Below are 22,694 nucleotides of genomic sequence, written 5' to 3'. Positions count from 1 at the left end.
TGTACCGAGACGAGCCTAATTTTCCTCCTGCATAATGGACGACAAAATGTACAGTCAAGCACCAGCACATATTGTCGTCGGCGATAATATGTACAGTCAAGGTCGGCATATATTCTCGTCGATATATTGTTTTGACAAATATTTACTTGAGAAAGGAAAGAGAGATTGACAAACACACACACACGACAGACAGCACTACTCACAATACTGTAGGTAGAAAAATTTTTGTCAGAAAATTGTGTCCAGGATTGATGTACAATATGCCTTCATCACCTGCATACGGGGTTTATATCCCTCAGTTGATTAGATAAGCAAGAGCATGCTCTACGTATGAACAATTTCAAAAACGAGGTAAGTTATTGACAAACAAGTTGATGAAACAAGAATATCAGCAGTGTCGTTTAAAGTTGTCATTTCGTAAGTTCTATGGTCGATACAATGACCTTGTCAGCAAATACAATTTATCATTAAGTCAAATGCTGACTGACGTTTTTCATACAAATTTTTAGGACATTATTTACACACTGAATTGTCGACGGATTGTTCCGTAATTTACCAATCATGACAAGGAGCATATGGCTGGTGTGATCGGTCTGCAGGGGATGCTCACTCCTCCATGGCACCTGATCCCACGTCTGATGTTTTATAGGCCCGTGTTTGCTCTGCTCCAAGATTCATATTGTTTAATGGACTTTTGAGCTCATCTCCATATATTTCATGTACATGACTATTATATGTCAAGATACCGTAATTCTTGAGATATCTGATAAATCAGCCTATTCTTTTTTCTTTTAATATATATTTTGAGATTGAAAACATGTATTAGTTTTTTTTCGTTCGGTTGTAATGATTTTTTTGAAATTATTTTTTGCGCTATTCTTAAATACAATCATGTACCGATATAATTGGTGTTGGGGTTGACATTTTTAGATCACCTGAACTGAAAATTCAAGTGAGCTTTTCTGATCACATTTTGTCCGACCGTCCCTCTGTCTGTAAACTTTTCACAATTTCAGATTCTTCTCAAGAACTACTAGGTCAATTTCTACCAAACTTGCCACAAAGCATCTGTGGATAAAGGGGATTTAAGTTTGTTCAAATGAAGGGCCATGCCCTTTTTCAAGGAAAGTATTGAAGAATTAGTGAAAATTTAGTGATATCTTTTAAAAATCTTCTCAAGAATCACTGTGTCAGAAAAGTTGAAACTTATGTGAAAGCTTCATTATGAAGTGTAGATTCAATTTTATTCAAATCATGTCCCTCGGAGGAAGGGTGTGGCTACCAAAAAAATTCTTTCAAAATCTTTTTTTCAAGAACTACTGTATCAGAAGAGTTGATACTTATGTGAGAGCTTCATTACATAGCGTACACTCAATTTTGAGGTGCTGGCACGAAAAAGAGATCCCTCTCTGCTCAATGACCCTAAGTGCCTAGTATAGGTCTAAATTACAGCCCTCCACCGGCAAGTGGTGACGTCTACATACGAATGAAAAATTCTTGAGATGCACATTATAACAACAAACAAACAAACAAAACAAAATCAATTTTGTTCAAATCATGACCCCAGGGGTAGGGTGGGGCCACAATGGGCGATCAAAGTTTTACAAAGGAATATATGTGAAAATTCTTTAAAAATTATCTTCTCAAAAACAGCAAAGCAATGATTAGTCATATTTATATGGAGCATTGCCGTGCATTGTCATGCGACATGTTCTGATGGACGACAATATGCGCAGGGTAGGTACATATTGTCGCCGGCGACAATATGAACAGGACGACAAAATGTACCGTCACAATCACGCTGCATGAAATAGCATACGAGACACGTCACTGTGATTCACACACCAATTACATTTACAAAACTACCAAAAAAAAAAAAAAAAACAAACAAACAAAAACAAAAACAAAAAACAAACAAACAAACAAACAAACAAACAAAAACAAAAAACAAAAAAACAAAACAAAAACAAAAACAAAAACAAAACAAAAGAGATCTTTAAGCAACAATATCTGTGGGGCGACAATATGTACAGTGAGGGTGAGGCACATAATGTCGCCAGCTACAATATGTACATGTGTAACTTTTCAGCCGGCGACAATATGTACCGATGGACGACAGAATGTGCAGTGAGGGTAGCTACATATTGTCGCCGACGACAATATATACAAAACGACAATATGTACCGTCACAAACCTCTTCCAAAATTTTGAAATTCATGGCCCAAGGGTCGGGAGTTCTCTAGAATGGATTATGGAAATAACAAACAGTATTCAAGCTCGAAGTCCATTGAAACAATACAAATCTGGAACAGAGCAAACACGGACCTCCAAAAAACATCAGAGGTGGGATCGGGTGCCATGGAGGAGTGTGCATCCCCTGCTGACCGGTCACACCCGCCGTGTACGCCTTGTCATGATCAGTAAATAACGGAAAAATCCGTCGACAACTCAGTTTGTAAATAATGGAATAACAATTATTATGAAAAACGCAAGTCACCATATGACTTAATGATAGATTGTATTTGCTGACAAAGTCATTGTATCGACCATAGATCTTACGAAATGATGACTTATAACGAGACTGTTAATATTCTTGTTTCATTAACTTGTTTGTGAATAACTTACCTAGAAATTGTTCATACATAGAGTAAGCTCTTGCGTATATATCGAATCAACTGAGAGATATACACCCCATATGCAGGTGTTAAGGGTACATGTATATTGCTGCATAAGAAAGGGGAGTTGACGATTGAAAAGTTTAAGTCATCAAGTTTATCATAAAAGCTTTGTTGTTGAATTATCATTAACGTCTTTTTCTAGTAAACTATTCAAATATGAAACAGATGTGTCAGACTCTGTGGTATCTTTTATTTCAAGCTCAGTGGGATATATCGTGTCGACATACATGTTTGAATGGAAATATCTATTGTTATTTGATAATACATTGTCGATATACTGTATCTAAATGTCGAGTTGAAGGCCACTGCAAGGGATTTCTTTTTTCTCTTGTATAAGATTTTGAATAAACTCTGCTTCATATGAATACAAATATAGGTCTGCTAATAACAGGACGCAATTGGTACCCATGGGAATTTCAACAGATTGTTGGAAGACCTGGTCTCCAAAAACCACATAGATACTGTCAATCAGAAACTCAAGCATCTTTTAAATATCATCTTCAGAGTACTTGTATGTATAATCAGAACATTTTTTAACAAAATAATTTGTAAATGACCATTAACAAGGTAAATTTACGAGTTCCATTTTTATTGAAAAAGCAGCTGTCAATGATGTCAAAAAGCCTGGACTTTAATTTATCGTGGGGAATGGTTGTATATAGCGTTGAAAAGTCGTAAGTTTGTATGTTATTGATTTTCGTAAAATTTTGTGATTTCAAATTTTCCAAAAGTTCCTTGGAATTTTTAAGTATCCACATCTGATTTACATCACTTCTCGAATATATGGTTGCGCAGTACTCCTGAAGTTTCTCCTTCACTGCTGTTAATATTTTAGTGAGGCGTAAGAAGAGGGGGTAGGTAGAACATTTACTGGAACCCGCTATGTATCTAAATTTGTTTGTAAGGATTTTTATGAAGTTTCGGAATCCAATATGAATATGGTAATTAAAATTCATTTTGTTGTTGGGAATATCAAAAATATTCAAAACCGACATGATTTTGAAGAATTTCCTCCTTAGAAAGGGAGCTATGGGTAAAAGAGGTAGAGGCTCTATTGATTATATAGTGAACATGCATTATTTTTTGAAAATCTTCTCCTCTGCTCCTGCTCCTGCGTATTAAACAATCTAACTAAGTATATAGCCATGATGAACAAGGGTGCCTTCAATTTCCAAAATTATGAATTTCATGACCACTGGGTAGGGGTTCTGGTTTTAGGGCGAGGCTCTATTGATTATATAGTGAATATGCATTATTTGTTTGAAAATCTTCTCTGCTCCTGGGTATTAAACAATCTAATTAAGTACATAGCTATGACGAGCAAGGGAGACTCTTCTAAAATTGTGCATTTAATGGCCCCTGGGTCAGGGGTTCTGGTGTTGGGGGTGGGCGTGGGGGCTCTATCGATTATATATAGTGAAAATACATTATTTATTAAAAGAATCTTCTACTCTGCTCCTGGGTATTAAGCAAACAAACGAAATGCAGTTATGTTGAGCAAGAGTTCCTCTTCCAAAATTGTGAATTTCGATCATTCCTGTGTCAGGGGCAGGGGTTCTGATGTTAGGGCGGGTGTCTGTTGATTATATATTGATAATATTAATTCTTTAAAAATTTTCGCTGCACCCGGGTATTTAGAAAACAAACTATATGCATGGTTATGATGAGCAAGGGTGCCTCTTCCAAAATTGTGAATTTTATGACCCCTGGGTCAAGGATTCTGATGTCTGGGTGAGGTTCTGTTGGTTAAAAGCGAAAATGCATTAATATTAAAGCTGTGGAAATATTCTTCCCTACCCATGACTATTAAGCAAACAAACTAAATGCAATAAAATAAATGTATAAATACAATGTATTAATAAATGTGCCTCTTCTCTACTCCTGCGTATCTAAGAGGCAAACAGAGTTCAAAATTTTAATAAGTGAAGCAAAAATTAACGTTCTACTAAAAAATCATACGCTCGGTATTATTTTATAATACCGAGGGTATGATTTTTTTTTTTTAGTAAAACGTAATTAATTCTGCGTTACTTTTGGATTTTTCTTATGGAATACATTGTAAATGTGTACTAGAAGAATTATTTATGAAAAAAAGACAAAAATATTTTTTTGACCGGGGGGAGGGGCGGTATATTAGGGGGGGGGGGCTGTCCACAAGTACCTGTGGTATAAAGTACGATCCCAAGGAGATCTTTCGGATCTCGCATGTTACAATAAGCAAGGGTATTTTTACCAGAAGTTTAAAATTCTTTGGCAAGATAGCTTCATCTATCAGTTAAATTTGCTTTATACTTCTGTGGATTCTTTACAGTGTTGTATTATACTCAGGTGACCGTTAAGGCGTTTGGGCCTCTTGTTTCAGTGATTCATATTTCTTGTGAATGGTCATGCACAAAAAAGTGTAATTCTTTTATTTACCAGATATTTAAAAAGAAAAACTATGACTGAGAATTCGATCTGTTTGTATTTTCTATGTACATGTATATATTAATTTCATTTACATGTCATTAATACACAAAGATTCGGTGACAGAGCTTATAGAAGTAAATTGATCCTCAGTGATCTCAGTTGACATGATTTTGAAGAAATATTGACCATCTGGAGATTGAGGTAGTTGGGACAGTTACAATCATTAAAATTTATCTTCATTTATATTGAGAATTAAATAGCATGACGTAATACTTTATGTTTTAAATGTTAATATTAATTTACAAGTATTTTCTTGTATAATAAGCACGATGGTTTTATACCATTTCAAATACCATTATTATACATCATTACATGAAAACATGAAGCTGATGAAATTTTTTAGAGAACATTTTTAGTTTGTAAACAATGAAACACGCTGCATTATGATTTTGAAAAAAAAATCATGCCTGCAATTGAGGACAAATGAAAACGAGGTACATGTACTAGTAATATTATTTTTGTTTAAGAGATTTTTTGGTAATTGATCTTCTTGCATACATACGATACATTTTATATGATTAATTGAAAGTTTATTCGTGTAAATCTTCCTGACTTTAATTTGAAAAATTGTGAATGTCAAATTTAATTTTAGACATTATAATTAGTTTGGGGAAAAAAATACAGGTATATGTATATGATCAGTATGCATTATATATTTCATTTGCCTGCAGTGGCGGATCCGAATTGAAGTTAATGTAGGGGGTTTTGAGGTACGAAAGGCCGAAGGGGGAGGCCGGTACACTGTATGGGAGGGATGTCTACCCCCCAATGGGTGAGGGTTCGGGGGTTCTTTTTCTAAATGGATCGAAATGATGCCTTTTCCAGTATATTATATTAAATTATTAAATTACATGTGGTTATTTTTTTTAATGGCCACTTTTTAAAGTTGTTTTTCGAGACCAACCCAACCTATCCAAATTCAAGAATTTAAAGAAAAAAATAAATAAAGTTTTGGAACTTTTTTTAATCTTACATGTAAACATGAGAATTGAGACTTTAAAAAGAATAATTAAACGTTAATTCTTCTTATAATATTTGAGAATATCGGCAATTTTTATATATCCTATTTATCATTTTAAATGGACGTCCAGTATGTCGCACTATAGCTATCAAAATACAATTTATTAACGATGTGCAATTTTCTAACACTTAAAAAATTTGGAGGATTTTATGTAGAAACCCTGCTTTTCAACTTACTTAATTGACTATACTGTCAATATTATTTGGAATACTAACAAATACACTGTAATGATATTTCATCATGTTCATTGAAGAATAAATATAAATTAGTTTGGGAAATTGTTGAGAAGGGAATTTTTTGTTTCTTCATTTGTTTGTTTTTTTTAGGGGGGGATAATAAATTCTTACATATTTGAACTCTTTTTTTACCCATACCAACCCGTTGGGGGGTGGGGGGTGGGGGTTGGAAAACAATCAACAACAAAAAAGTTGTCAATGTTCTGTCTACAGGACATTATGTCATTTTTACCACAATTCATTATACAAAGTTGTAATCGTTAACTGGGTTTTATTAAACATTAATTCAACTGTATTTTTCTTGCATATCTTTTGCTTTTAAATTTCTTTTTATTAAATGTACATTGCAACTTTCATCCACCCAAGGAACACTAGTCCATGCATGCATTTTTTTTTTTACTACAGACTTAAGCTTTTGTTACAGGTCACAACGTAAACAACTTATAAACCGATACAAAGGGGACCAGGGGGTCTTATTTCCTTTGTTTGAAAAACAAAAATTCCTTTAGTTGGAAGGCTTTGATATTGAGACTGTGGTTCAAAAAAGAAATAATTCCGGAAATATTTGGTTTTACGTTAAGATTTTAATGTGTATGTGTACTTTCTTTTTTAAACACGCATGCGTGGACTGGTTGCACCGGAAATGGATTGTATCGAAACGTAAACAAAAGTATCATTTGAATTATTTTAAATAATTTCTGCATTAAGAGCATCGGAGTATCAATTCAATAGTTTTAGAATGCCTGTGCATTTTAAGGTAAGATTCAATCAATTTAAATTTTAAGCACAGATTGTATCATTTGGCGATTAATTGACTTTATCATTTACGCTTCGTGCACTTGTGCAGACCCTGCAGTTAATATCAAAATCAATTTGTTGTGTCAGTTTTCTACATCAAAGACCTTTTTGTGTGAATAAATTTTATAGGGAGATAAGTTAGAAATAATAAAATAAATTGCAGCCTTTTGCTGATGTTATCTGGGGCCTTTAAAAGTGTTATCTTCCCCTCGGCTGCTCCTGACCGCACAAGTGTTAACATGTTTGAACACATCCCTGTAGAGCGGCAATTATTATAATTTTAATCCAAACACCAGCAAATCAATTGGAGGTGCGAATCAATTTTATTAAAGATGCGGATTAAGAAATTGAATATACCTGTAAGTTTTGTGTGTATATTTGCTTGTTTATGTACAAAAACTTTTATTTTTGTCACATGCTGTCTTTCTGACGTGCTTAGACCACTCTGACTGCAGGAGTGAATAGAGACCTGGGATTTAAAAATAATCCATTGTTCTAATCACAGATTAGTGGTTACCATTGTTCTTTTGTAACACTATGAAAGTTGTTGATTTTTGCAATTCTTGCAATAATTGGTTTATCGTGCAAACAATAGACGTGAAATAAGAGGAAGACCAGCAATAGCTCTATAATGTAGCCCTTTTATTTTATGGGGGGTGGGGAGGGGGTGGGGGGGGGAGGAATATCAGATATATAAAAAAAATCAGAGTGGGCAACGTTAATGCAGCTGGACCCCCAAAACACCAGCAATAGATCTAGAGAATTGAAAGGGGGGGTAGTGTTTTTAATTTCGTTGGCCAATTGACATGATGAAGTTAAAAAGAGCTGTGTTTTGTACATTGTGCAATTAAAACTTGATATATATTTTTTGTCCCAGGGTAAATCTGAATATGACAGGAATTTTAAATGGCTGGACTCCTACAGGAGTAAGAGCTTCAAGCCTTCCCCTGAGCAGATGGCCCCATCAGCAGGCTGCTGTTCAGTAGAACTTGGTACCTAAATAAATTAATTATGGTACACGTAGTAGATGCTATTGGATGTTTGGCATGCGTCTGTTGCAGTCACATGTGTCTTACTTTGCCAATATTATCAGAATATACCTGTGTAAAATATACAATTATAGTCCTTTTATCCACACTTTGTTAAAGTTGTGTCCCTTTGTGGTGTCAAACAAAAGATCAATTGAAAACGGAAAGGGGAAATGTTTCTCATCTTTATACCACCAAAAATTTGAGCTTTTGGTGATAAATATTCTGTGTTTATTTTTCTTTTGATGTATGGGTAGTCCCATCTAGGGGTGAAACAATACACCTCCTTTATGGTTCGATACGTATTGTATAATTTTGACTCGGTTCGGTTATTTTCGATACGATACATTTTGACAGAAGGAAACAAATTCAACGTTGTTTTATGCTTTCTTTTTCTAAATCTAGTCACATGTTTTACGAATTTTATTTGCAAATTGACTAGAAGAAATTGATTAAAATTATTTGACTGTCAAAAATTATTTTACAAGCTATCAGTCATCAAAAATTTATGTTTTCTATGCTTATTTATACTGAGTAACGTGTTTTACCTTATGCCAAACCCGACTGAATAACGATCCCGACCGAAAAATGAACTGAACCGAAAATTAGAGATTTTGCACCGTGTATCAAACCGAGAAAAAATACCGCGGTGAATCAATACCGCGGTGAACCGTTTCACTCCTAGTCCCATCGATGTCCTGGGGCAATCAAAATAAGAAGCAAAGACTCTTTCCTATCAACATGATCAAATGACAAAGTTATCAACCAGTAAGCTGCAAACTAAGGCTACTTTGAGAATTTTTTAGATGGGTTTTTTCCCCAAAGATGGCTACCAAGGGACATAACTTTTGAAAAGTGTGGATTCAACTATTTTTTAATGACAGAACATATATCAGCATCATAGCTATTAAACATATGATGAATCTGATTCTAATGCTAATTCTCATGCTAGTTATGACTTTCATAGACTTGATACATACAGAATATGCTGAGAAAACTGATAGATACAAACCTTTATTGATGAATAAGATGTGTGAAAAGACAGGGCTAATCAAAGATTATAATCATGTAAATTATGTTAGATTGACAGTGGTAAATGCCTTAATTTGCTTTCCCTGCTGTCTCCTCCTTTAAGAATTTTTTTTTAGCAAATGCATCCATCCATTACAAGAAATCTAGCATGAGTTAGCATTCATCAACATCATGGCATTGTGATGCTCATTCTTATACATATAAGCTTGTCAATGTACATGTTATTTGTCTATTTATTTATACCCCCGCTCCGAAGGAGAGGGGGGTATACTGTTTTACCCTTGTGTGTCTGTCTGTCTGTCCGTCTGTCTGTCTGTCTGTCCGTAACAAATTTTGGTCGCAGTTTTCTCAGCAACTACTCATTGCAGATGCTTGAAATTTGAGTACAATCTTTGTTTAGGCATGCCATATGGTGGGATTCATTTTTGTACTAATCTGATGTCAACTTCCTGTTTATCCGTGCGTCTGTCCGTACAACACATAACAAACTTTGGTCGCAGTTTTCTCAGCAACTACTCATCACAGGTGCTTGAAATTTTAACACACTCTTTGTTTAGGAATGCCATATGGTGGGATTCATTTTTGTACAAATCCGATGTCAACTTCCTGTTTATCCGTGCATCTGTCCGAAACATACATAGCAAATTTTGGTCGTAGTTTTCTCAGCAACTACTTATCGCAGATGCTTCAAATTTTAGCACAATCTTTGTTTAGGCATGCCATGTGTTGGGATTCAGTTTTTACAAATCCAATGTCAATTTCCTAATTATCACTGTCTTTGTCTATAACCTAACTTGTGTATTCACATCAGAGCGGGGGTATTATTAGTGAGCATTGGCTCACAGACTTCTTGTTGTAACAGTTGTGTGTGTTTTTGTCAAACTTAACATCACTAAGTTGACTTAAACAGAATATCATATCCATTTTGCATGCTAGAATTGTAACTTGTGCATTGTAGACAGAATATAAGCAGAATTATCTGCCGGTACAATCAAGGAAAAGTGCCTCCTTCCATCCCCTCCCTCAGCAAGCTGTTGAACCAGCGGGGAGGGAGTCATCCAAGCTAGGTATTGTCTCATACATCATGTACATAGACATGCATCTTCATTGTGACTAGTTTGTCACCTTATCAATTGTCGCACACATAGACATGCATCTTCACTGTGACCAGTTTGTCACCTTATCAATTGTCACACACATGAAGGCATGCATCTTCATTGTGACCAGTTTGTCATCTTAGCTATATAGATATCAATTGTCACACATATACAATGTAGGCATGCAAATTCATTCTGTTGTGACCAGTTTGAGTCGCATTGTCATTAGATAGCTTTTTAGTTTTTATTACATATTGTAAGTGAAATTATTAATTATTAGCCAATTCAGAATTTAGTGTCAGGCCACGCATGGACTACTGGTCTAAACATGAATAATTTCTATTAATATATATATATATTATCATTATGTACAGTGATGTATAGTGCATTTATTTAAAATCATAATTTGGTGCTATTAAAAATGAGCACACAATAGGAATTCTGCTAAAATAAGTATATATTTATGAAACAGTATATTGTGTTTGTCCATTACATGTTCTTGTAACAATGTGTAAGCATATTTTATATTTATATTTAATAATTTATGCATACAGTATGTGCAGTCACAAGCAATTAAATAATACTATCCTGTATATATTACTCTTGTACTCAAAGCAATCTATTTTGCTATAACATATAATCACAAGTAATATAATCAATATGTACAAATTTTATTTAATATGTTTAATAACATAACAATATTCATTTGTAAATGAAAAATTCTGATAAATTGAAATGCCTTAATTAGTCCATTTTAACATATAAATAAACTAAAGCTGACTTTTAAAGAAAATGAATTTTTACAAATTTATTGCATAGATATGCCTCATTTTGACTTGTGAGTGTCATTATGATTGCCCTAGGTGTAACCATGGAGCCACCCTTACAAAGGAAGAAGCACTGCCCGGGACCCCCGACAACTCTGAGCACAGATTTCAATCAGTTCCCAGACTCAGCATCAGATGACTTCGCCTTGCTGGGACGGAATGATAAGTTTTCAGAGAATGTCCGATACAAATCTAAAGGCCGACATAGTCACCAGGCCAGAGAGGCATCCCCACCCAAACAACAAAAACTACAGGTAAATCTAGGCTCCTACACTATTTCATGAACAATGATAAAAATGGAGCTTGATCTAGGGTCCTTCACTATTTCTTAAAAACTAGATGATAAATCTAGGCACAAACACAGGCAAATCTAGACTTACGACACCCAAATGGTTTAAATGTATAATTACAGTTATTTATCAAGTTGCAGCACCACTTATTTACATGTAATATTTTCACCACAGAATTTGTCACTTGATAAAATTTAATGTGTTTGTTTTGAAGTAAACATGAGTACCACTGTCAGAAGTATTTGAATTTTGAGTCCAGTTTCAAAATTTCTTCAAAAACTGAGGGAGGAGTATACATGTACATGTTCTCCTGCATTTTTTTTTTCTTAGTTTAAAGATTTTATATTATTTATATTTTCAGTATGTGATCAGGGTTTACAGGAAGTTCAGAATATAATGACAAATTCTTTCTTCATGTCCATTTGTAGACTGGACCTAAATATTTCATATGCACATTTATTTTGTATTATAGGAAAAGGAAAATTTAAGAAAACCAGTCAAAGAAACACCAGCCCCATTTGTGGATACCTCTAAATTTCGGCAGAGGTCTAAGGCAGAGGATCAACCTAGAAAACCTAAGGCCGAAGATCCCCCTAGCACCCCTTTGACCCCAAGAAAGGAAAAGAACGAGCACTCAAGTTTATTGAAGGAAGTAGCCCTGAAAGATAAAGAGGCAGCATTGAGAGAAAAATTCATCAAACTGGACAAAGAAGCAGAGAGAAAGAAGCCCCGTAGTCAGCTTAAAGAGACCAGAAAGGACTTCAGTAAAACTATTGACCAGAATAAAATGGAGTCAGCTGTGAAGGCGTGGGCTAAGGACAAAGATGTGGGTGCCATGAATGAGTTTGCCCAGACAAACCTTGATAAAGGTGTTGTCTATTCTGCACCAGAAGCTCCAGTATGTGTTCTTTTCATCTCTTTAAGAATTTAACTGATTGCAAGGATTTAAAATTTATCAAAATTATTAATAGATATTGTAAGTTTTTCATTGTAAAAGATGTGAAATAATATTTTTTGAATACTTAAAAAAAAGTGATTACAAAAACAAAATTACATTTCAATTCTGCAGTGTTAAGTTGTAAGTTTCATCTGAAAGATTCTAAGTCTGTTTCAAGACTAGCTTTGATACTTAAATAATCCTTGTGACAATCAATGAATCTTGTTTCACTTTCAAAGATTTTACAGATTTTGATTGTTATTGTATCTATTTTAGGCTGATTACTCTTTGAGGTATAAAACAGGAGTTACGGCCCCCCGACAACGAAGGCACAAGTTCTCAGAATACCAGAAGGCCTTTAGCTGGAAGGACGGTTCCAAAGCTTCACCAGTACTGGCCGCTGAACAGGTACAGCTGTACTCAGAACTTTGTTTTTATGTAGGACTTAACTTTGCTATGTTTTGTACACCTAGAAAGCTATGCAATTGTGATTTGCAGCCAAGCAATTATTTACTGAGTGTTTGAACCATCTTCACTTCATAACAATCAATGTGCATTATTAATTTATTAACAGAATTTTATCAGATTCCATGAATGTACATACCATTCCCCATAGATGTGTAATGATGTGTAAATCTGTGCATTTTAATATCAGAGACAAGCATGTTAAATCAGTAGATTAAACATGTTAAATAAAAGAAAAAAAAATCAAACCCAAATTTGCTAACCCTTAGCAAGGTTAAAAATTTATTTTAAAGAATTGCTAACTCAATTTTGATTACCATGTTTGTATTTTGCTTCCTTAGGCAGTTGTAGCATCTGAGAGTAAAAATAAGGTGGTATATATATATGGCCATATTTACTGCATGCTTTAATTGCTTTAGACATGTTAATTAACCTGCATGATTCTGTAGACTCATCCCAAACTTGTATTGTAAAATTGAAAACCTCAGACCCAAAGGGTTTCAAATTCTTTATAGACTGATAGAATTGAGTCATTATGGTTACTCTGTGGTTCTTGGGGGAAATAGATTTTCAATAACTTTAGTTCTTATCATAATATATCTGTTTCCTCTTTTTTAGTTTCTAATACATGTTTTGTGAAATCCCAATTCTATTTAACATGCTATTATGGATATACAATGATATAGGTAACGATTCAGTAATAATATCTTTAGCATGTGCACTAACATAATTAATATATATTTGTATGTACTTCATATATTTATAATAATACTTCATAGTTTAAACTACATGTATTTCTTAATCCTCATTAATGTACAATTTATATTCAAGATAATAGGAAAATGTATATTATATGAAAAATTGAAAATATACTCTTCTTGAATATTAGTGTTAGTTATTTTGTGAATGGAAAAAAGTTGATTTTTGATACAATCTAAATCAAAAAAGACTTTAAGAATGAAAATGTGTAATAAAAAAATTTACTTTATATCTTCAGATTAAACAAAATCATGTGGAAACATATTTCACAATTTAAATATTACTTGGGTTAATGAAGCTTAGCAGTTCTTCCCCGTTTGGCCATTATAATTATAAATTCTTGCCTCAAACAGGTTGTGTACAATAGTAACCCTGCCTTGATCCCTCCCAAGAAGACCTTTGTCAAGGACAGCGAGTATGCAGCTCAGTTCAAAGAGTACAGCAGCATACCTGTCAGCAGTGATGACCTCAAGGCCGTCCCAAGGATGGAGAAACAAAGGTCAAAGGTAAAAAAGGAACAAAGTTATTGGGTATTAAAAATTTGACAATATTGATGAAAATTAAAAGTTAAATATGCACTGCAAGAGTACACATATTACATGTAAATACCAAATGCATCAATAGAAATGTTTTTTTTAGATGTGCATTATTTGAACTTTGAAAGCAATAATCTCAATATAATTGTTTGATTAGGTTTATATATTATTGCTTTAATTTCTTTTTGTTATTTAACTTAATTTCTGTATTATATTTTTAGGTCCGAAGAAGTAAAAGCACAGGATGTACGTATACAAATGTTTATTTCTATAAAACCTTATCATTAACCTCAAGTTTCAAAAAGAGATCTAGGATTATGTTAACCAGACCATGTACATGTTGCATGAAATCTAATTTTAGCACTGCGGGTGGACAAGAGACCCCCTGCTGGTAGTAGTCCAGTTATATCCCCTGACAACAAACGACAGACTATTGAATCTGAACTACAGGGTGAACCAAAAGAGGCTCCTAGTCCTCCACCCCTTAACCAAGGAAAACTCAAGTAAGTTTGGAATATCTCATAGGCTTATTGACTGAGATTACTAGGTCATAACTGACCCCTTAAATGTCTAACTTGGAAATGCAGAAATATTTAAGAAAAAATATTTGATGAATTAGAGTATGTTAGAGAGTTCTATTTATTAAGCATTTACTCATAATGATTATTTCTGCTACTAGATAATAACATGATAAGAAATATTTCTCAAGATTTTCTAGAAATAATCATTGGTTCAAAATAATTTGAATAAAATATGAGTTTTTAGTTCATAAAGGAAAAGGAAATGTCCCTATGCTTATTTTTTTCTTTAAGACGACCAAGAAGTGAATATGCCACAAACTTTCGATCTCCAACCAAATATCAATATGACGGGGTGTGGCATGGAGCTCTGCCCCCTCATCTTCAGCCAACTAAGGTAAGTTTAGAGTGAGGTAATTGTTATTGCTCTGTTTGACCAGTAGTGATCATGTTGTGACCATGTCTTGCTGCACTGTTGTATTTCAGATTGCACCCTTTCAAAATTCTCTCAGTTAACTGGTTTTTTTTTTTTTTTTGTTAATTTCTCAACTTAGTTCTTTATGTGCAGTATAGATTTCTATTTTCATTTACAACACGTACTATATCAGGAAACTTGGAAAAGTTACTGAATTTCTTCATGATCTGAAAAGCATATTCTGTAGACCAAAAATTTAGACAACATTTGCAGATAAATTTTATCTATTTAATATCTGTCAGATGTGACTACTCTGACATACTGGCACATATACAATACTGAGCCCATGTTTTGTACTGGATCAGTTGTTTCATTTCTTTCAGTGTATTTAAAAGGCAATGATCAATATAGATATTCCTTTAAAAAGTTTATAAATTCTTAAATGGAAAGTGAAATATATGAAATAGACACTGCATTTTATTGTACCTGTGTTTTTTCTCTAATGGTTTTTGGTGTGTAATACATGTAATAATAATAATGATAATACATGTGCATCTGTTAATCATTGTGTTAATTCTTCAATTCAGTTCACAAAGTATTTCACGAGTTCATACAGAAGAAAGTAATGCTAGAGATACATCAGAGAAAAACTGAGAGTAGTTTTGCAGTTGAGCTAGTATAATGTTTAAGCTTCACATTTTAACATTTCATTCCTGTCATAAAAATATCCTGGCTTGTTTTATTAGGCATTATCAGAGGAAGAAAAGTCAGTTAAGGAGGTAGGCTATTGAATAATTCATGAGTTGTTACTGTAGTAATAAATACATATACCCAGTACATGTATATGATATCTACATGTGAAAAAGTACTTAAAAGATCATTTTGTTTAAAATGCACTATGCAAATCATAATTTCATGGAAGTGTACTTGTAGACCATGAAAATAATTTGAAAAAGAAATCTGCTTAAAATGTAAGATATTTCTAAAGAAAAAGTGCAACAGTATAAAAAATTTCAAGCAACATTTTTGCAATATAAAAGTTTTAGATATGGTAGCAAATACATGTATTAATACATGTATTTTCGTAAGATAAGCTCATATAAATAAAATGTTATACCAGGCATGAAATTGCTGTACTGCATTTTACATACATATTGATCAGATAATAATCAAACGATAAATGTTATGCTGAAAATGTGATTTTGTTTTCAGAGTGCACCTGTGAATAACAATGGCCCAGCCTTGTCTAACTGGTTTGCTGAAGTTATCGAGCTTCGACAGAAAGCTGCAGAGTACAAGAAACGAGCTCAGGGAACTCACTTCTCTCGCGAGCACCTTGTCCAACTCATTGCTCAACAGACTCAAGCCTGGGACAGTCTGAGTACCGCTCGCAGTGGATCAAGCACACTATCAGCACTCTCACTTGAGTCTGGGTTGAGTGCCAGAGAGAGAGCAAAGTAAGGGGTTTTTGTATATTTGAATTTAAAAAAAAATGCCTTAATCTGAGTAGGAAATTTTGCTTTAACATGTGGACATATATATTTTGAATTGCTCTGCATGAAATTTAAAACAGTTGATGCTAGGTATTATTTGCAGCAATACTTGCATAATTATAAAAATCTGTCTTACGATTTTATACCATATGTTCTATGTTTGATGAATGGATTAAAATGCATGTACTTACAATGCTGCAGAATGGAAGAATATTTTTCTGATATTTTTTTGTAAAAAAATTTAATATATTTATACATTGTATATACAGAGAGCTTTCTTTTAAAATTTAAAAGAATACACATTAAACTGTACATACAAATTTTCAGGCAGGAGTTAGAAATGGCTGAAGAAACAAATACTGATAATAAAAAACCAGGGGCTATGCAAGCAAAACTAACACATACAAAAATGGATATTGACAAACCCCCAGTTTCTAAGGAAACAAAACCCACACAAACACATATTGATACATGTAACCAAATAGAAGTTGCTAATCTGGCAAATAAAACACAAATGAAACTCTCCAACAAAGATCTAAACTTATTATGCCCCAACCCAACCAAAACTGATAAAATTGAAATTAAGCAGGAAGGAAAACAGCCACAACAACAATCAAAGTTCTCTTTACCAGAAAAAATTGAAAGTAAAAAGTCCCAGAATAAAAACCCTAGTCCTGATAAATTGGATTCCAAAACTCCACAAGTACAGTCTGAAATTAACAAAGAAACACAAGCACCAACTAAGATTGCATGTATTGAAGCAGTGGAAAGTAAGCCATCACAAGGTTCCAAGAATTCAGACACCACACAAACCAAAGAGACAGTGAAGCCACTTAAAGTGTATGTCTGTGTAGACCGTAGATCGTAGATCACCCTTCCCTTACTTTCTATTTACTCTATAGAAAGCATGAAATATATATCATAAATACAGGCCTTAAGTATAGTTTTGTACGGTGGCATACATGAACATATATCAAAGTGAATGTATTTGGTCTTTCTTACAAGTCGTCATGGTTATATAGCATGCATGTATATCTTCTAGCACATTTACTGGAGCATGTATACCGAGTTTGAACTAGGATGGCATTTGATAGTTTAGATTTCTGCTAGTTTTTTTGCTTGTGTTCTTTAGAGTGTTAATTTTCCTGATTTCAGTGATTGTAGTTAAATAGTTGTATTTCTACTAGAATTAAGTCGTACAGGAAATGGGTTAATCAATTACTGAATTTTTAAACAAAGAAGCATTACTCATTACATGTTATAGTATGCTTTTATGGTTTGCATCTCTTCTGTTGGATATATATATATTCCATCTGTTCATTTATTTTGGTGCTTGATAGTTTATAATTGTGCAGATCAGAAACAATTTTTTCAGTAATCACAGAACAGGAAATTGACTGGGAAAATGTGAAATTTTGTCTATAGATTCAGAAATGAAAACTCTTATTGTTTACATATATTTATATACATATTATGATTTATTTTTGTACAGAGAAATGGCCAATAGAAATGGAGATGACATATCAATGATGGCTCATGAGGGATCAGATGAAGAAGCTGGAAAACCAGACTTCATACCAGAAAAGCATCTAGACCTCACTGCTACCAAGGGAAGTAAGCAGAGGAAACACAGGAAGAAGGCGTGGCAGAAAGAGGAAGCCAGGTATGGGTAAAAGTAGGATACGTGAGATTGAGGAATTAACGATATTCTTTCTAATATATGAATTCATCATTTAGATATTGAACAGGTGGAAAGAGGCTTGCATGATAGATTATTATATTTTACTTGAATTGGACATCGAAAAATGAATATGCGTCAATCTTCAAATTAAACAGGTTTAAATTTCTTCAACTTTATTCACTAAAACTATATATATATATAATCGCAAGTCTTTTTCGTATAGCTAAATTTAAAGCTTGAGTAAATATAAAAGACAGATGTTGAAAGCAAAGTACTTGTTTAAGAATTTTTTTTTTAATTCTCAACAGGGAAGCAGATCCAGATAATCTGTCTTTGTTGTCCAATGTTGGATCAGATATTTCAAGATCTGATATTTATCCTCAAAGGACTGAGAAACGAAGAGGAAGGAAGAAGCACAGGAGTAGGAGGAAGAGGGAGGAGGAGGATGTAAGGTAAGGATAGAGGGAAATGGTGGAGGAAAAAGGCTGGCCAGGGTAAAAAAAATATAGGGAAGGGGTATATACATATGTAACTTATAACTAAGGTTAAATGAATATATAGATTGATTTGTTTTTTCTCAAAAAAATGAAATTAAGAAAGTCTTCTTTCAATTTGTTCTAATTTCATAAGGAGTATGTGAAGTATGTAAAAAATAATTATGATCATTGGTCTTACTTGAATATTTTGATTGTTTTGAATGCTTGAATGGATTTAAAACCCAAATTAAGTAAGCAGTTGCGCATCATATAAAAATTAGAAAAACTTGGGAAATAGGATTTATTCCTATTTCTTTTTCAACAGTGACATAACCCCTGTACTAGAACCATCCTCTGACAAAGGCAGAATCCCAACCCCCAAGCTCAGGTCAAAGAGTGCTGGCTCTACCAGACATCACCTAGACAGGACCACACCTGTAGTGGGAGGGGCCATTTTATCCTCACCCCCAAGGCCAGAGAAATCATCCCAGATGAAAGTCAGCAGGTCATGGTGCACACCACAAGGTAATTTATCCCTCAACCAATTTTCATTTAAATATTTTTGGTACATGTATTACTTGGAAAGATAAAGAACTTTGCTATTGTTGCACTTGTATACTGTGTTACTTCAAGTTATATTGAAAACGTTGTTATCTCCAACTCTTAATGGACCAAAAAACGACAGTATATTTCAGGAATTGAGGTACATGTTTCCTGGGTAAAATACTTAAAGAATAAAAGGGGTTGGAATTTCAAAATCACTTTGACATGTCCATCGTATTCAAGATATCATTATTTGGGATACCAAAGTTTAACTGTAATTCTTAGAAATAAATTACAATGTTAGAAAGACAAAATAATGTAGATATTAGAAATTTAAAGGAATTAATTAAAAACTTGTTTTTATGAAAATCATCCTTTGCAAAATTACATTATTTTTCCTAGCATGTTAATGTATTAAATAATACCTGTTTGTTAAGAAAAAGGAGTGCTATCTCACAAAAAGGTTTTATGATTTGAAATGTTATAACAAGTTAGTGACTTTGTGTTTTTCCAGATGTTTATGATGATGAAGTGAGTACAATTGTCAGCAGTGATAGATTTCAACCCGTAGCAGGTCAAAGTCAAACAACGGTATTACTTTAATTTTATCTAATCATTTTATTTCATCTTTTTATTATGGTCCAGAGTTCTCATCAATTTACATTGCTGCTATTTACTTACACATTTTTTTTATTCAGCCATTCGTTGCTACACAAGTCCCTATTTCGACATCGCCCACTTTTGGCCTACCCTCCAAGGATACCCACATCTTACGTGACGATGAAGTCAGCGTAGACAAACCTTTAGAGACTGTGTTTGTAGACAGCCCAGCCAAAATCAAGCCAACAATTGAAGGTTTGTACCTCTGAATTATATAGCTTTTGACTGTATTTAAAGTTTCATGAGTAATTCTAGTATCTTTAAACAAATTTTGGAAGTAAAGTTAGGGAAATTCAGAGACTATAACATTATTTTTTTTTTTAAATCTGCAAACCTCTTTAGCATAACTTTTTTTTCAAAACTGTTATAATCATTCTTAGAAAGAAACTATGTATTAAATTTTTAAAAAAAAAGTATCTTACTTGATTTCTAAATTTATTCTATGTATACTTGAAAACTAATTATTTGAGAAAGAAAAGTATTTATTTTTTATGACTTTTCATCAAATTTATTGCTCTAGTTGTAAGTGGTGGAGAAAAACCAGCAAGAAAAGGCAAAAAGCCCACAAAATTTGAACCACAGCAAGCGATCAAGGAGGGATACGGACAGACCTACAACAAGCCAATGGCATGGGGCATTGAAGGAGGTTAGCATTTTTAATTCATGAAAATTCAAATAGACTGTACATACAAGGAAATGGCTTACAATCTTAGTATTATCATCTTGTTATTTGGGGAAGTATGTACATGTATACATCATTTCACATTAGTTCTCATCTTTGTTTATCAATGTAGGAAGAGTATAATGAAAAGAATGTTGAATGATTGGTTTTTATACAACCATGTATAATATATTCTTGATATGATAATTCCCAGAAATGCAAATTAAAGTTTGTGACTATATTGTTGCAACTGGAGAATTAATTACAGTAAAATGCATGGACATAACAAACTCTTTCTAATAATAATTTTTTTTTAAAAGCATTAGAAAAATAATGAAATTCTGAAGTAAAAACATCATCAATTATGAAAATTAATTTAATTAGACTTCACTAATACAACATGTAAACATTTTACTTAAATTGTCATTTTTTGGTGATAAATGATTGAACATATGTGTATAACAAAGCTAAAAATATTTATTTCTAGCTCTTCATGTTTTTCTCTTTACAGGAATGCCTATACCAAGGATAGATGATGACGTGCTATCTCTGTCAGCGAGATCTGTTGCGTCTAGCTGCTCTTTAGCATCAGAGGTTTACGAAAGAGCCCAGAAACGCACCAAGGAATTCTGGGGCAAAGATGGCATTGCTTCAAGATAAAATGATTATTAGTATTAGTGCATGTGTACCTAAAGCAGAGCTGTGATACTGAAATACATGTATGATATAGGATATTTTTATTTTAATTTGCACTTAATGTGTCAACTTCCGTCCATAGTATATGGCAGCAAATTGAACGCTTGGTATTTATGTCAGGTACTAGATGATGTCAAGTAAATTTAATGATGAAGGATAGTAATAGATATAGTTTACAGTATAAAAAAAAACGACATCTGCATAGAATTATGTCACACAGAATTTTTGATAAATGCATTTTAGCTTGTAATGAGGCATTAAAGGTGTTTTAAAACGGAGTGATTTTGTAAACATTCTCATGTATGATACATGTATTTAGATTTTTTTTTAAAACAGTTATTGTTTACAATGACTTTTTTCTGTTTCTTGCTTTAAAACTGATTAGAAGTGCTTTAAAGGTAGTCTGATCCTCAGGTGCTGAAAATCAGCTTTTAAGTAATTGAAAATGCTCACAAAAATGTCACTGATTTCACAGAGTAACCTGAATTTACCCATGATATTTCTTCAAAGTTCATCATTATAGTTAATCATATTATGTACGGAAAATTATCAAATCTCAAATATATTTTCAGGAAATGCGAATAAAAACACCAGCTATGCATTTTATAATTGAAAATTGATCAACAAACATATTTTAGGATAAAAAAATATAGGTATCCAGGCATTTGGAGAAAATTGCATCTTTTTTATGCTTATACAGTATTTTAGTTCTTCTATTTACTTCAGTTGTTATATAATACACAGTGTAAAACCTTGAGCTATCATTGCTAGACATCACATATAACGTCTAATTTTGTATGCTAATAAGCATTGATATCTAATGCTAGATTAAAGGAAATTCGATTTCTCTAAAAAAGAATTTATTTTTTTTTCCTTTTATGTGGTACAAATGTCAACTTTTTACATGACAGTTGCTAATACTTCAAAGAACCTTGAATCATATTGAGATGCATAAAATGAAAATCGTTGCACAAAAAGATCTCAATTTCAAGCTTCATTATGAGACTTTTTAAATAAAATAATAAATTTAAGAGTTGTCCTTCCTGGCTGAGGATCAGATATCCTTAACTCAGCTATTTTGTTGGATTATACTTACAGAAAATAGATTGGAGGAATTTACTTTCAAATTTCACAGGAGGTACCTAACTGGAAAATTGAATCAAGTCCTGGTCCCTCCCATATTTGTTGGACCTGCCATGAAATTTTTAGAGATTTAGATATATTTAGATGTATATGTAGCCGTATTTTTATATTCTAATTGCCTCATCTCAGTATATTGTATCAGGTTGTTTTTTGTTGTTTTATTTTTACAAACATACTCCATGTTTTATTTTAATTAAGTTGAATTTTAATTAGTTTTCAACTTTTTCATTGAATC

At 33.1% G+C, this 22,694-nt stretch overlaps 1 protein-coding gene across 8 annotated transcripts; it reads left to right on the top strand.

The window, feature by feature from the left end:
• Positions 1 to 7,030: 7,030 nt before the first annotated feature.
• Positions 7,031 to 22,667, top strand: LOC133195687 (nuclear protein MDM1-like). 8 transcript variants are annotated; one of them, XM_061331596.1, is made up of 20 exons: positions 7,031 to 7,161; positions 8,080 to 8,194; positions 11,223 to 11,440; positions 11,949 to 12,374; positions 12,690 to 12,821; positions 13,220 to 13,249; positions 13,991 to 14,143; positions 14,395 to 14,419; positions 14,535 to 14,676; positions 14,986 to 15,088; positions 15,853 to 15,885; positions 16,319 to 16,563; positions 18,092 to 18,262; positions 18,589 to 18,732; positions 19,082 to 19,281; positions 19,814 to 19,890; positions 19,998 to 20,154; positions 20,480 to 20,605; positions 21,132 to 21,703; positions 22,375 to 22,667. In XM_061331596.1, the coding sequence occupies exons 1-19, from the start codon at positions 7,144 to 7,146 to the stop codon at positions 21,278 to 21,280; spliced, it is 2,664 nt and encodes an 887-aa protein (XP_061187580.1). In that variant the 5' UTR covers positions 7,031 to 7,143; the 3' UTR covers positions 21,281 to 21,703; positions 22,375 to 22,667. The 8 variants fall into 8 exon arrangements, with proteins under 8 accessions (XP_061187580.1, XP_061187581.1, XP_061187583.1 ...); XM_061331597.1 differs by lacking the exon at positions 8,080 to 8,194 and adding an exon at positions 10,221 to 10,329 and having other exon boundaries at positions 22,375 to 22,666; XM_061331595.1 differs by lacking the exons at positions 7,031 to 7,161; positions 8,080 to 8,194 and adding exons at positions 7,349 to 7,561; positions 10,221 to 10,329 and having other exon boundaries at positions 22,375 to 22,666.
• The last annotated feature ends 27 nt before the right edge of the window (positions 22,668 to 22,694 follow it).

The sequence above is a fragment of the Saccostrea echinata genome, unplaced genomic scaffold (assembly GCF_033153115.1).
Source record: "Saccostrea echinata isolate AGI-Se365-2 ecotype Australia unplaced genomic scaffold, CSIRO_AGI_Sech_v1 ptg000029l, whole genome shotgun sequence".
Lineage (NCBI taxonomy): Eukaryota > Metazoa > Mollusca > Bivalvia > Ostreida > Ostreidae > Saccostrea > Saccostrea echinata.
The sequence above is the reverse complement of the archived record's forward strand: the minus strand, read 5'-3'. Positions and strand labels throughout refer to the sequence as shown.